This window comes from Palaemon carinicauda, chromosome 36, assembly GCF_036898095.1.
Source record: "Palaemon carinicauda isolate YSFRI2023 chromosome 36, ASM3689809v2, whole genome shotgun sequence".
Lineage (NCBI taxonomy): Eukaryota > Metazoa > Arthropoda > Malacostraca > Decapoda > Palaemonidae > Palaemon > Palaemon carinicauda.
Genome location: NC_090760.1, coordinates 12,963,478 through 12,979,879, shown reverse-complemented (window position 1 = coordinate 12,979,879; position 16,402 = coordinate 12,963,478). Strand labels below are relative to the sequence as shown.

Genomic DNA, 16,402 nt, shown 5'->3' with positions numbered 1-16,402 from the left:
GTATAACAGAGTACATTACTTGAGGGGACAAATGACTCCGAAACAGTGATTGAAAGGGTAGATAAATAAATATAACAAAAAGAGGGGTCCCACAGTCAGCATGAAAAGGAGAAGAAACGTTGACAACACGAAAATCAAAATTCATGTACCACATTAGTAAAGATTGCAGAGACTTATAGTAACATAAAGCCAGTACTACTCTATGCAACAGAAACATGGGTAGTGGCAAATAACAAGAGAAGAGACTTTGAAAAGATATGGGATCAGTATGTAAAGCTTCTTAGCAAGAGTGCAGTGGAAAATCATTTATGAATGAGGAAGGTGAAAATATGAGTCTGCAGCTAAAAGAAAGGACTGAAGCCTCCAAGAATGAGGTTTGAATGTGGTGAGAAGGTTTGAAAAGCATTTAGTCATAAAAAAACTGTACATATGGAACCAGCAGGACACAGAGATGTAGGAAGGACCAAGAAAGCGTGGATAGAGGAGAGATGAAGACCTAGACCTAATAGACTTAGATAAAAAGTGCAAAGGACAGAGGAGACAGAAGAAGTTATTACAAACGTAATCCTATATGATGAAAATGAATGAATGAATGATTTAAAGTTTTCAGGCATCCTATATGATGAAAAAGTCCACGTAAAAATGTTTATATCAATGATGATGGATGAGAAGCTAATAATTAATTACAATCAAGTCAAAAGCCAAAGCTACTATATTAAGAGTTTTATTATGGCTGTCTGCTAAGGAAGGTGATGAGTGCAAGAGTTGATGGGAGAAGTACAAGAGGAAGGCAAAGGTTTGGGTGGATGGATGGAGTGAAGGAAGCTCTGGGTGATAGGGGGATAGATGTGAGAGAGGCAAGAGTGTGTGCTAGAAATAGGAATGAATGGCGAGCAATTGTGACGCAGTTCCGGTAGGCCCTGCTGCTTCCTCCGGTGCCTTGGATGACTGCGGAGGTAGAAGCAGTAGGGGATTCAGTGTTATGAAGCTTCATCTGTGTAGGATAACGGGGGAGGGTGGGCTGTGGCACCCCTAGCAGTACCAGCCGAACTCGGTTGAGTCCCTTGTCAGGCTGGGAGGAACGTTGAGAGGAGAGGTCCCCCTTTTCTGTTTCATTTGTTTGATGTCGGCTACCCCCCCAAATTGGGGGAAGTGCCTTGGTATATGTATGTATGTATTATTGCCATAATATTGATTTGACAGGATTACTTAGGTATTATGATTAGCTCTCAATGGTTGGTCAAGAATTCTGACAAATCAACTTACCTTCATTTTATTAATTTGCTGAGTTTTTACTTCACACTGCTTTTTCAGTAAATTATATTTACTCTTGTACTCCTGAAGTTGATTCTCTACAACCTGCCGTCGATCTTCAACCTCAGCAAAGAGTGAATTACCCTTTTTCCCAGGGTCTGTTTCACCAAATTTCAAAGCTTCAATTTCCATTTTGAGTTCCGTGATCTCCTCTTTATTTTGCTGAAATAAAAGTAAAACAATTCTTGAAATGTTCACTTGACTGAAATGTGTTAGAAAGAAAACCCAACACTGAAGTATGAAAACCATTAGCTATATTGTACCTGTTATTATCAAAGTGCATAATTTCATACATAAGTAGTTTATAGACATGCTTTATAAGCCTCACTTGATGATGAAAAATAAATATCAAAGCAAAGATGATAAAAATAGCCGAATGCAAGTAATAGCAAATAATTCTAAATGGTACGGAAATGTGCAAATATTCATATTTGATTAACTTCAACTTTCAAAAGTGAATTTCTCAGAATACTGTTTTTAAGAAGAATATTAAGAAACTCAAAAGAGAAGAGAGCCTTCAAGCTCTGGCAACGACAGGTAATGAAAATGATAAATATGTACCCAGGAAGAAAAAGGCAGTTGCTAAAAGGCTGCTCATACAGCCAAAAATGTTAAGGCACAAAATCAACCGAGAATTGGCTTAAAAAGAAAATTAGTACCAGGGCCGAGTGGATTTTTGTCTAAAAATGTGGTCATATAGCAATATCTAGTTCCTCTATGGTCGTGCTGATTACGACTATATTTCTTTGTGTATAAAAAAAAACCCACTATAACATTTCTTTAAATTTTGGTTATTAAACTTTGATAATGAAAGCTAAATTACCATAAATAAAATAAACAAAGAATATATTTTTTTACTTAATCCTTGAATATAAGATTTTGAATATGCATAAAAAATTAGAATCGAATGTCCTTTTCCTAAGAGCCAACTTTGAAGGAAATAAAAAGTATTGCTTGAAAACATATCTAAGCGCTTGCAGAAATTTTATGTGGCTACAATGGCAACATTGCCTTTACCCACACTGAGTGTGGTCGAGCCAGCAACGATGCTAGGGGCTGCAAAACTTCTCCCCTAACAGGGAGATAGTGGTAGCAGCGTCAAACCCGGCACAACAAGAGCAATATTTGGTTAGACACTAGCCCATGACCACTTGCCATAAGGATTAACGAGTTGTTTCTTGGCAGATGTAGTCTGCAATAAAGGTCCTGTGTCGTGTAAATCAATGGCATCAGACATCCAACCAGCTTGTAACATTGGCAGTTGCTGCATCCCCTCAAGAGAGGAACAAAAGAGAAGTAGAAAAGCCAGCCATTCTACATTTCCTTTAGACTTTTGCTGAATGTGTTGCCTTGGACGAGATACACACCAAGTCCCGTAAGGGAACTGAAATGCTATACAACTACTGAGAAGCCACTTCAGAATCCAAGGAAAAATGATCTTAGGGTCTGTGGGCAACGTCCGTAAGGTAGGAACAGAGAAGCAAAGGTGGTCTGACATCTTCCGATCCACCTTAAGCTCCAAGTACGATGTCAGGTAGACCGGAAGGCTACCATCAAGACTAAGGTCATGAGTGTTTACTTGAGAGGGTAGAGGTACTCCTTGACCAAAGTTGAGTCATCACATGCAGTAGTCTGTGAAACAATGAAGGCAACAGAACCTATCTCTCACATTTAACATTATGAAGAGCCTGTATTTTTCTTACTCGCTTGTGATGCAAAGATGAGACAGTCTTGAAGAAAAAAAAGATTTCCATAATACCCTTTTAAGGTTAGCAGTAGGAGAGTATGCCCAGCCCAGGGACCTACATCCCAGAATAGGCAAGCCTGCTTGAAGATCCCTTCGAACAAGGACCAATCCCTCGAGAAGAAAGGATCCACACAATACTTAAGACACTCTTCTCTAATTCTCTTGCCAAAGCAGAGAAGAACGTCTTGAGGGAAAGACTCTATGATGCCCTCCTCAGGTTAGCAGGAGGTGCATGCACTCATGCCAAAAAGAGAGAGGAGATCCTACCCTGGGACCTGAGTACCTGGGTAGGCAAGACTGCTTCTATTAAAGATTGTTCCCTCGAGGGAGATAGATCTACTCTTCTGAGGTGATTCTTCAGCTGAGGCAGGAGAGCCAGTTCTTGATCTATTGAAAAGTGCTCAGACCAGAGAGAACGACCTCTACAACTCCCACCGTAGAGAGTCTCTGTCTTGGAACCTACAAAGCAAACAGACCAGGAGACCACTAGACTTAAGGCCACCCCAGAGTATCCCACAAAAGGGACTAAGAAAGTGGAAGAACACATTCCACTATACCTGACAGTGCAAGTAATCGATCCCTGGAAGGACCGTTACCTGCTACCGATATGGCAGAAGTGTCTGCCATACCGGGTTCATGGTCAGGCAGAACAAGTCCAGGGCTCTCCCTCATGGATGTGGAAGGGGGGCTTCAAGGACACCATACAGTATACCGTAATCTTACCAGGCCTACGGTGGCAATGAATTTTGTGTGAGGGACTTCTCACCTGCAATCAGTGCCCAACAAGTGGCTGTCCTACTGGTCTCACACTCCACTTGACAGATCCAGAAGGAATCGGTCAGCAGACAAGCTCTAAGACTCCTTCCCTCTTAATCCCTTCACTATGATGAACAGTGTACATCAAAATATGTCGGGTATGATGGTGTACGTGACAGAAACGTCACATAAAAATATAAACCATATGATAGTTAAAATCATTCATTTATCCTACCAGAGTACAATACATGGTCATATATCAACCTTATGATATTTTATATGTTACTAAAAATACTCCTCCCGTTGATTTTAGCAACCCCTCCTTTCTTCAGCAAACCAACTAAGACTTTGTGCTTCTAGCCTTTACTCCTGATTGTGTAAGGGCTACTGTATTTTAGTATGCAATTATGTAACCATGCATAATCACACCACTCTCTTTAACCAATAGCAACATACCCTACGCGAGACATTACTTTTGCCACTATGACATACCAAAAGGTTAGAGATGTAGCTATCATCACATCTCACCCCAAATCAAACTGAGTCACTTGCATTTCTAGTCTTTATTTGTGATTATGCAACGGTTAATTTAGAGTATTTCTGTGTAGGCATATGTGATCATATCACACAAGAGGTATTCTCTATTGTAAGATGAAGCTGTGTCCCGTAACTCTCGGCTTTCTCCCTCTGCCACCAACCTACTACACCAGCCAAGCATGTTGTCAAGTGCTATTTCAGTTGAATTCCATTACTAAAGAATATCTCAAATCTCACCAAACTATCTCCATATTATAATTCTTTTTCTAAGTTACAACACTTTAAAATACATTAATTTTGATATTAGAAAGCATTATTATATAAATTTTCTAAATTTAAATTACTGTATACTTGGTACTCAGTCAACTCTCCCATTTACTAAAGTATATTACATACAAACTATGTACATCTTAGCACTATGGTAGGTAAACATTACAAAACTCTACTAGAGCAACTTTACCCAAAACAGATGTAATTTGACTATATGCGAGGTTATGACATGGACCAAATGTATAGATTGAATATCATTCAAGGCAGAAAGGACATCTCCACTGCAATAACATACGTATGTCAAGGTCTTCCACATAATAAAGGATACTCACCTAACAGGACAACATAGTTTTCCTAACACCAGTTGATGACAACTTAAATGTTACAATGTCCTATATTTGGTAAGATATATGTCTGGACACAAATTCAAATATCATATTAATCCTTCACTAATAACAAAGCAGCAATAATTATACTAATATTAAACTTACCTCAAGGGCGTTAAAGTAGGAGGTAGACTGACACTCCAGCTCTTCCACCTCCTTCTTTAAGGATTCAATATTTTTTTCTGCTTGGGAGAGTTTTAAATTGCTTGTCTTCACTTGTGCATTAAGTGAAGAAACTTGAGTTTCTAAATCTTGTTTTTCACAAACTAAAGCCATAATCTGACTCTGTAAAGAACAAGGGTAGAATTATGCATTAATATAAATAGTTACTATACAATTTCTCCTTCATTATAAGGACATGAAAATTGTGAAATTTTCTGTAATTTTGTAAAGAATATACAGTACATTACAATTGATACAAAACACATACATGACAGAATTGTGAGTTTCACAAAATACTTAGAATTTCAGTGGAAGAAATAAAGAAAAATAAAGAAAGAAATTAGCACAGGATTTTTTTATGCTAAACAAACGTGGAGGTGAAGGTCAAACCTTGGAAGTGGTATGACTTTGTTCTCTAAGAGGTACTGTACAATGTATTAAGTATGTACAGTATTAAGAATAAAACAAGAAAATAGTGACAGCAGCCAGGACAAATATTAATAAGGTATACAGTATAACCAAAGGTACAGTACAATAGAAGCCCTTAAGTTTGGCATCATCAGAGTAAATGAAATTGAATTAGAGTTTTATAAACTAAGACAATTCTTTATATATCTACTTGACCTTTTGAAAATTTGACCAATTCAATATTTTGTGGCTATGCTGCCCATCCATTGCTAATAGGGGACGTTAAACCGGGGTTAGGTTCACGGAAATAAGGTACCCGGCATTTCATCAAGCCAAGGGATAAATCTGGATTTTTAGCTTCTATACCAAATCTGTAGAGTAGTTCCTAAGGATGTAACTAGTATTCATAGTACCTAAGAAATCACAGTATTTACTTTAAACTACTGTTGGTAATGAGCTGCAAAGGATTCCCTCAACTACTTTGCAGAATTTTCACATTATTGCCTTAACACTGTACCACAATACTATTATCATACAAACTGCAATCTTAGTTGAAAAAGCAGAATGCTAAAATCCCAATGGACTCAACGGGGAAAGCTCATTTTACAGTACAGAAAAGAATTATGTTATTTTTATTAATAAAATAAATTTTTGAATATACTTACCCGATAATCATGTAGCTGTCAACTCCGTTGCCCGACAGAATTCTATGGAGGGATACGCCAGCTATCACAATACTAGAAGGGGGTGTATTTACCAGCGCCACCTGTGGCCAGGTACTCAAGTACTTCTTGTTGACACCTCCTCAATTATTCCTCGGTCCACTGGTTCTCTATGGGGAGGAAGGGAGGGTCGATTAAATCATGATTATCGGGTAAGTATATTCAAAAATTTATTTTATTAATAAAAATAACATTTTTCAATATTAAACTTACCCGATAATCATGTAGCTGATTCACACCCAGGGGGGTGGGTGAAAACCAGTGTACAAGATTAAAGGATAGCTAAGTATCCCATATTTCATATAATCAGTTATCCACAATAACAATGAAATAATAAGTACCTGGTAAGGAAGTCGACTTGAACCGTTACTCTGCCTTTAATAAGATCGTCTTCCTTACTGAGCGCAGCGTTCCTCTTGGGAGGCTGAATCAACTCAAAGGTGCTAAAGTATACAGGGCTGCAACCCATACTAAAGGACCTCATCACAACCTTTAACCTTGGCGCTTCTCAAGAAAGAATTGACCACCCGCCAAATCAACAAGGATGTGGAAGGCTTCTTAGCCGACCGTACAACCCATAAAAAGTATTCAAGAGAAAGGTTAAAAAGTTATGGGATTATGGGAATGTAGTGGCTGAGCCCTCGCCTACTACTGCATTCGTTGCTACGAATAGACCCAGGGTGTAGCAGTACTCGTAAAGAGACTGGACATCTTTGAGATAGAATGATGCGAACACTGACTTGTTTCTCCAATAGGTTGCATCCATAACACTCTGCAGAGAACGGTTCTGTTTGAAGGCCACTGAAGTAGCCACAGCTCTCACTTCATGTGTCCTTACCTTCAGCAAAGCAAGGTCTTCTTCCTTCAGATGAGAATTTGCTTCTCTAATCAGAAGCCTGATGTAGTAAGAAACTGAGTTCTTAGACATTGGTAGAGAAGGCTTCTTGATAGCACACCATAAGGCTTCTGATTGTCCTCGTAATGGTTTTGACCTTTAGATAGTACTTAAGAGCTCTAACTGGGCAAAGTACTCTCTCCAGTTCGTTCCCCACCATGTTGGACAGGCTTGGGATCTCGAACGACTTAGGCCAAGGACGGGAAGGAAGCTCGTTTTTAGCCAAAAAACCGAGCTGTAAGGAACATGTAGCCGTTTCAGATGTGAAACCTATGTTCCTGCTGAAGGCGTGGATCTCACTTACTCTTTTACCTGTTGCTAAGCACACGAGGAAAAGAGTTTTTTAATGTGAGGTCCTTAAAAGAGGCTGATTGGAGCGGTTCAAATCCTGATGACATTAGGAACCTTAGGACCACGTCTAGATTCCAGCCTGGAGTGGACAACCGACGTTCCTTTGAGGTCTCAAAAGACCTAAGGAGGTCCTGTAGATCTTTGTTGGAGGAAAGATCCAAGCCTCTGTGGCGGAAAACCGCTGCCAACAAACTTCTGTAACCCTTGATCGTAGGAGCTGATAGGGAGCTTACGTTCCTTAGATGTAACAGGAAGTCAGCAATCTGGGTTACATTGGTACTGGTTGAGGAAAACTGCATTGGCCTTGCACCAGCTTCGGAAGACTTCCCATAAAGACTGATAGACTCTGAGAGTGGATGTCGTCCTTGCTCTGGCAATCGCTCTGGCTGCCTCCTTCGAAAAGCCTCTAGCTCTTGAGAGTCTTTCGATAGTCTGAAGGCAGTCAGACGAAGAGCGTGGAGGTTGGGAGTACCTTCTTTACGTGAGGTTGACGCAGAAGGTCCACTCTAGGAGGAAGAGTCCTGGGAACGTCGACCAGCCATTGCAGTACCTCAGTGAAACATTCTCTCGCGGGCCAGAGGGGAGCAACCAACGTCAGCCGTGTCCCTTTGTGAGAGGCGAACTTCTGAAGTACCCTGTTGACAATCTTGAACGGCGGGAATGCATACAGGTTGAGATGGGACCAATCCAGCAGAAAGGCATCCACGCGAACTGCTGCTGGGTCTGGAATCGGAGAACAATACAAGAGGAGCCTCTTGGTCATCGAGGTAGCGAATAGATCTATGGTTGGCTGATCCCACAGGGCCCAAAGTCTGCTGCAAACATTCTTGTGAAGGGTCCACTCTGTGGGGAAGACCTGACCCTTCCGGCTGAGGCGATCTGCCATGACATTCATATCGCCCTGAATGAGCCTCGTTACCAGCGTGAGCTTTCGATCTTTTGACCAAATGAGGAGGTCCCTTGCGATCTCGAACAACTTCCTCGAATGAGTCCCTCCCTGCTTGGAGATGTAAGCCAAGGCTGTGGTGTAGTCGGAGTTCACCTCCACCACCTTGTTAAGCTGGAGGGACTTGAAGTTTATCAAGGCCAAATGAACTGCCAACAACTCCTTGCAATAGATGTGAAGTGTCCTTTGCTCCTGATTCCATGTTCCCGAGCATTCCTGTCCGTCCAGTGTCGCACCCCAGCCCGTGTCCGATGCGTCCGAGAAGAGACGGTGGTGGAGGACTGAACAGCCAATGGTAGACCTTCCTTGAGAAGAATGCTGTTCTTCCACCACGTTAGAGTAGACCTCATCTCTTCGGAAACAGGAACTGAGCCCGTCTCTAGCGTCATGTCCTTTATCCAGTGAGCAGCTAGATGATACTGAAGGGGGCGGAGGTGGAGTCTCCCTAACTCGATGAACAGGGCCAGCGATGAAAGTGTCCCTGTTAGACTCATCCACTGCCTGACTAAGCATCGGTTCCTTCTCAGCATGCTCTGGATGCATTCTAGGGCTTGGAAGATCCTTGGGGCCGACGGACAAGTCCGAAAAGCTCGACTCTGAAGATCCATACCCAAGGAGACAATGGTCTGGGATGGAACGAGCTGAGACTCCTCAAAATTGACCAGGAGGCCCAGTTCCTTGGTCAGATCCATAGTCCATTTGAAAATCTCCAGACAGCGACGACTTGAGGGAGCTCTTAAAAGCCAGTCGTCTGACGGAGCCGGACACAAGATCATGATACTGCTGCACAGTCTGTAAACTGTCAATCATGGGCAAGCGAGGAAGTACAGTGACAACCCGAATCTGTCTAGACTGTCTGGGTCGTACAGACAACTCCTTAACGGGTTGCTGAGGTTGCCCACTGCGTCACAACAAGTCCCTTCTGTTGGTTGTTGAACGTCTTCCCCGTGACACATTGACTCCGTAAACAAAAAATCCTCTAACAAGGACTAAGCTTGGACTGCATGTCATGCAACACAGCTCAAGGTCTATGGGAGCAGGTGTGGTAACAGACGGGATTAGCGGCTGAAGTGTAACCATTACCTTCCCTGTAAGCATGTTATGCTTAAATAAAAGTCCATAAGAGGTTATGCAGCTAAAGGCTCCCTCCAAATGACAGAGTCCTCAAGGGAATATCAGAAGGAGGGAGAAAAGAACTTTCTCATCTACAGGGACCTTATCCTAGAAAAGCTAAGTTCTCTGAGTGAGGGTTCACTGGTGCAAAGCAGCAGACTAGAAGGCAACGTTATGAAACTGCTTGACAGTCTAGTGAGTTGGCAACAACCCAAGATGTGTTGAGAAGCATGCGGTAAGGTATGCAGAGCATGATGTATGCAGAGTATGCTGTATGCAGAGCATGCTGAATGCAGAGCATGCTGTATGCAGAGCATGTTGTATGCAGAGCATGCTGAATGCAGAGCATGCTGAATGCTGAGCATGTAGGAAGTAGAGCCTGCTGTAAGCAGAGCCTGCTGAAAGGAAAGCAGAGCGTGTGCATGGCGTTTAACATTTCTCAGAAATTCCATGACCAGTGCTAGAGTGCTTAATGCATGCTTGCATGGGGTTTAAACCATGGTATGCTGAACAGCAGAGTCAGAACGAGCTGGAACAACAACAGAGGTTTCCTCAACTTGAGGGAAAACCTGAGGTTCAGACTGCATAGGCTGAACAACAGACGGAGCAGAAGGCAGGTGCAAGGGTGAAGGAGGTTGACTCCTAGCAAGAGTTGCACCCAAGGATTGTACCAGCTGAGCGGAGGACGGAGGCGGAGTAGTCCGTTCCTGTTCCTGAGAGATGAGTGGAGCATGAGAAGGTTGAGGCTGCGCAGAACAAGGTAAAGTTCTAGCAAGCTGAGGCTCCTGAGGCGCAAGTGCATGGTGTAGATGAGCTTGCCTAGATGAGGGTTGAACTCGGTGCAGCGCTGGTTGAGCAGACAGACTCACGGAGGGGAGAGGTTGTTGTACCCCAACCGAGAGTTGCACCACTGGAGGAGCAGCAAGGGGAGGAGGAGGAAGAGTGTAACTCTCCTGATCCCAAAGCAAGGGTTGCCTTAAAGAAGGCTGAGGCTGAACAACACTGTGAACAGCAAACTCCGAAAGTGGTTCAACATCGTACGCCTGGCAGATGGAGCTGCGACTGGGTGCAGCGAGTGCAGGCGGGTGCAGCACAGGCTGAACGGGTGCAGGAGGTTGGTGCACCACCGGTGCAGGCGGGTGCAGCATAGGCTGAACGGGTGCAGGAGGTTGGTGCACCACCGGTGCAGGCGGGTGCAGCACAGGCTGAACGGGTGCAGGAGGTTGGTGCACCACCGGTGCAGGCGGGTGCAGCACAGGCTGAACGGGTGCAGGAGGTTGGTGCACCACAGGTGCAGGAGGTGCAACACTCTCAGCACGACACTCACGCATCAAGTCCGAAAGCTGTGCTTGCATGGACTGTAGTAGAGTCCACAACATCATACGCCTGGCAGATGGTACTGTGATCAGGCGGAGCGAGTGTAGGAGGAGGGAGTGTAGGCGGAGGCGGTGGAGCAACACTCTCAGCCCGACACTCACTCATCAAGTCCGAAAACTGTGCTTGCATGGACTGTAGTAGAGTTCACAACATCGTACGCCTGGCAGATGGTGCTGCGACCAGGCGGAGCAGGTGCAGGCTGGGCGAGCACAGGTGCAGCGAGAACAGGTGGAGGGAGTGCAGGCGGTGCAACACTCTCAGCCCGACACTCACGCATCAAGACCGAAAGTTGTGACTGTATGGACTGCAGTAGAGTTAACTTGGGGTCGGTAGACACTAAGTTCTGCTGAGGTAAAGCCTTAACAGCAGAGATCTGTTGTGGCAGAACCTTACTCCTCTAAGTCGGAGTGTAATCAACTGATGACTTAGGAGAGTCAGAGCTAACCCAACGACTGCATTCGGGTTGTGAACTTTAACTTCGTACGTCTGGCATAGGTCTGGACTTAACGTTTAAGAAGTCTTGAGACCTGAGACCAGCGTTACTCTGCCTTTATTTTCTCCCTTAATCTCTTCTGCAGACGAGCAAAATAAGGGCTCAATCGTCTGCGGGTGGGAGTGACGGTCTCGGTAAGACACGCCCACAACCACCGAGAATACTTCTGTGCGCCGATCAAGGCCTGCTGAACCCTTATGCCCTTCGACATTGCTTCTCCCCTGGGCTTGGGAGCTTGCAAGAGGTCCCGGACTGGGAGGACGACTGGCGCGCACAAAAGTACCCTCACGCACTAATCACTTATCACTTTGATTTCTGTTTGCACTTATTTCACTGAACTCGAAACTTAAGTGGTTTGTACCTGAAATACGCAATTCTATCCTTTCTCAAAGTTAGTAATTGCGAAAACAGAATTACAATGTAACAGAAAAATCTAATGAAAGATAAATCAGTGGTTGGAAAGAGACTAAACACTAGATCACTCTAGAAACGTTTAGTTTCTTCCCCTAAAGAGACTAGGGAGAAGAGCAAAAATCGATAATGACGTTACTCGTACGCCTGGCAGGCTTGAATGAAACGTTTATCCTCTTTCTCCCTCCGTCTCTATCTCTCTCTCTCTCTCTCTCTCTCTCTTGACTTAGAACCTGAGAGAAGAGCCCAATCATATATATCGTTAAAACATATTATTGTTAAAGGAAAAAACTGAAAAGTTCCTTTATTAGGATCAAAACCATTAAGTTAAGAAAGAATGAACAAAACGCTAGACACGGTTACTCTTACTGCAACGTGAAACCGTGAACATTCTTTCTCTATCGTAACGATAGAGTGCAAGTTGAACGTTCTGAACGTCAACAACTGCAGAGACAAAACAAAACGTTAGTTCAGCTTTGAAAACAGTACGAGACTGTCAAAGAAAATCTTTCAAACTCTGTGGCGGAAATAGCATAATATGTTAACAGGTAAAACCGAAATGACGGGCTCAAAGTTTATTAACTTCGGTAAAAGACCGCCTATTATTAGGAAGGTCGAATATAAACAAATATAAAAATTAATTTTAATGAGTTTATAATAAAAGGAAGTTAATCGAAGAGGCCTATAAGAGGCGGAGAGATATAAAATAAATCTATAACTTTGTTAAGCAAAATTAAGAAAGAGAGTCTATACTCTCTTAGACACCAACACTTCCGTCTAAGGGAAGGGTCGGCCATTGAAAGGTGAACGAGAGTTCATACTCTCTCGTCACCAAAAATAATCAAAATTAATCAAATTAATTCCAAAAGCTAACTAAGCTAATATAGAAGTTTTCCAGTAAAGCGACAGCCGAAATCAAAGAGAAATACTTCACCAAAGTCGTGAAAATACTCCAAGAACATAAGCGTATCCCAGAACGTCTTGCCGGAAGCACGACAGAGGAATAATTGAGGAGGTGTCAACAAGAAGTACTTGAGTACCTGGCCACAGGTGGCGCTGGTAAATACACCCCCTTCTAGTATTGTGATAGCTGGCGTATCCCTCCATAGAATTCTGTCGGGCAACGGAGTTGACAGCTACATGATTATCGGGTAAGTTTAATATTGAAAATAAGAAATTATAACAAAATAGCACATAATTATAAAAAAACATGTAATATAACAAATTTGGAAGTACATACATACATATACCAAGGCACTTCCCCCAATTTTGGGGGGTAGCCGACATCAACAAATGAAACAAAAACAAAAAAGGGGACCTCTACTCTCTACGTTCCTCCCAGCCTAACAAGGGACTCAACTGAGTTCAGCTGGTACTGCTAGGGTGCCACAGCCCAACCTCCCTTGTTATCCACCACAGATGAAGCTTCATAATGCTGAATCCCCTACTGCTGCTACCTCAGCGGTCATCTAAGGCATCGGAGGAAGCAGCAGGGCCTACCGGAACTGCGTCACAATCACTCGCCATTCATTCCTATTTCTAGCACGCTCTCTTGCCTCTCTCATATCTATCCTCCTATCACCCAGAGCTTCCTTCACTCCATCCATCCACCCAAACCTTGGCCTTCCTCTTGTACTTCTCCCATCAACTCTTGCATTCATCACCTTCTTTAGCAGACAGCCATTTTCCATTCTCTCAACATGGCCAAACCACCTCAACACATTCATATCCACTCTAGCTGCTAACTCATTTCTTACACCCGTTCTCACTCTCACCACTTCGTTCCTAATCCTATCTACTAGAGATACACCAGCCATACTCCTTAGACACTTCATCTCAAACACATTCAATTTCTGTCTCTCCATCACTTTCATTCCCCACAACTCCGATCCATACATCACAGTTGGTACAATCACTTTCTCATATAGAACTCTCTTTACATTCATGCCCAACCCTCTATTTTTTATTACTCCCTTAACTGCCCCCAACACTTTGCAACCTTCATTCACTCTCTGACGTACATCTGCTTCCACTCCACCATTTGCTGCAACAGACCCCAAGTACTTAAACTGATCCACCTCCTCAAGTAACTCTCCATTCAACATGACATTCAACCTTGCACCACCTTCCCTTCTCGTACATCTCATAACCTTACTCTTACCCACATTAACTCTCAACTTCCTTCTCTCACACACTCTTCCAAATTCTGTCACTAATCGGCCAAGCTTCTCTTCTGTGTCTGCAACCAGTACAGTATCATCCGCACACAACAACTGATTTACCTCCCATTCATGGTCATTCTCGTCTACCAGTTTTAATCCTCGTCCAAGCACTAGAGCATTCACCTCTCTCACCACTCCATCAACATACAAGTTAAACAACCACGGCGACATCACACATCCCTGTCTCAGCCCCACTCTCACCGAAAACCAATCACTCACTTCATTTCCTATCCTAACACATGCTTTACTATCTTTGTAGAAACTTTTCACTGCTTGCAACAACCTTCCACCAACACCATATAACCTCATCACATTCCACATTGCTTCCCTATCAACTCTATCATATGCTTTCTCCAGATCCATAAACGCAACATACACCTCCATACCTTTTGCTAAATATTTCTCGCATATCTGCCTTACTGTAAAAATCTGATTCATACTACCCCTACCTCTTCTAAAACCACCCTGTACTTCCAAGATTGCATTCTCTGTTTTATCCTTGATCCCATTAATCATTACTCTACCATACACTTTCCCAACTACGCTTAACAAACTAATACCTCTTGAATTACAACACTCATGCACATCTCCCTTACCCTTATATAGTGGTACAATACATGCACAAGCCCAATCTACTGGTACCATTGACAACACAAAACACATATTAAACAATCTCACCAACCATTCAAGTACAGTCACACCCCCTTCCTTCAACATCTCAGCTCTTACACCATCCATACCAGACGCTTTTCCTACTCTCGTTTCATCTAGTGCTCTCCTCACTTCATCTATTGTAATCTCTCTCTCATTCTCATCTCCCATCACTGGCACCTCAACACCTGCAACAGCAATTATATCTGCCTCCCTATTATCCTCGACATTCAGTAAATTTTCAAAATATTCCACCCATCTTTTCCTTGCCTCCTCTCCTTTTAACAACCTTCCATTTCCATCTTTCACTGTCTCTTCAATTTGGAAGTAATTTGTATTTTTCCTAGCAATACAAACATGGAGCTCTTTACTGAGGAGTATTATTTTGGCGAAAGCTAAAACCAGCCGATAAACATTTTGTCAGGGTGTAACTACCCACCGCTAGTTAGCGGATGGGGGGAGCAGGGTAGGTTAACCCTCCCGCTCACACCAGCACTAGCGACTAACCGCCACTTTTGTAATTGCGGCAGGACTTTCAGGGGGTTGGTGCTGGCAGGTCAGTATGTGTAAAGAGCTCCAGGTTTGTATTGCTAGGAAAAATACAAATTACTTCTACATTTGTTATTTGTTCCGATGTAAAATACAAACCTTCCCCTCTTTACAAAGGAGACTCACCTTAAGGTAGGTAGAAATCCAAACCAACTGGCTGGCAACTGTCCCGGGACGGCCTCTGTATAGTGATACCTTGAGGGATCTTGCACCACGTTATCCTCGCAGGATAACGGCCTGGGCAATCATTGCTTGAGAATAAGGAATTAATCTCTTGGAACATACATCATAGCTATTCGGGCCGTGCCCTCTACTAATGTATATTTCTTCCCGCCTCCCCCTGACAGGAGGACGGGGATATAACATATATACATGTATATGAGGTTGTCCAAAGATCGTGAAACTCACCCACAGAAGAACGAGGTCAGCTGTGCAGGGTTCCCTGAATGCTGCACCCCAAGAGGGGAAGATGAAGTAGGAAGTGGACAGTCACTGCCCCATTCATCCTAGACTTCGTAACCTAAGTTCTCGAACCTCTGATACTTGTCCCACAATGGAGCTGAGGTGTGTGTTTAGATCACGTTATGAGCAACCACCACAGGATCTATTGAGAATGTGTCTAGGCTCCTGTGGGTTATGTCTTGCAGGTAGCAGGAGGTGAACATTGTTGATGTTTCCACCTGCCTGCTTGCAGTACCTGCCGAACAGGAAAATTCTTTGGAAGGCCAGGGAAGTATTACTCCCCTGACATCATGGACACGGGTACGACTACCTGTCGTCGAGGTGTCTGAGGCCCGTGCCCTTTCTATTACTCGTCTGATCCAAAAGGAGATCGAGTTCTTCGTGATTCTCCTCTTGGTCTTCCCCATGCTGACAAACAGCTTGATGATCTGGGGTCGAGTTCTTCTCATCCTCATGAGTATAACCTCATTGTCCTTACATGGCATAGTAACAGTCAATTAGTATTCAGTTACCGATCAGAGACTCCCAATCTGAAAGAGCCCTGAACCTAGGATTCGCTAAGGACAGATTTTAGGTTTGCAACAAACTCAGGGGTGAAACTGAGTGTGACTTGCCACCCATCCCCTTAAA

At 43.3% G+C, this 16,402-nt stretch overlaps 1 protein-coding gene across 1 annotated transcript in view; it reads right to left on the bottom strand.

Moving 5' to 3' along the window:
* LOC137628752 (protein Spindly-like) overlaps window positions 1-16,402 on the bottom strand; it is a 178,705-nt gene that overhangs the window by 24,345 nt on the left and 137,958 nt on the right. Inside the window, exons 5-6 of the mRNA XM_068359936.1 lie at window positions 5,116-5,295; window positions 1,267-1,476 (exon numbers count right to left, since the gene is read on the bottom strand). Of these exons, the coding sequence (XP_068216037.1) occupies window positions 1,267-1,476; window positions 5,116-5,295 (390 nt within the window). The remainder of the gene's footprint in view (window positions 1-1,266; window positions 1,477-5,115; window positions 5,296-16,402) is intronic.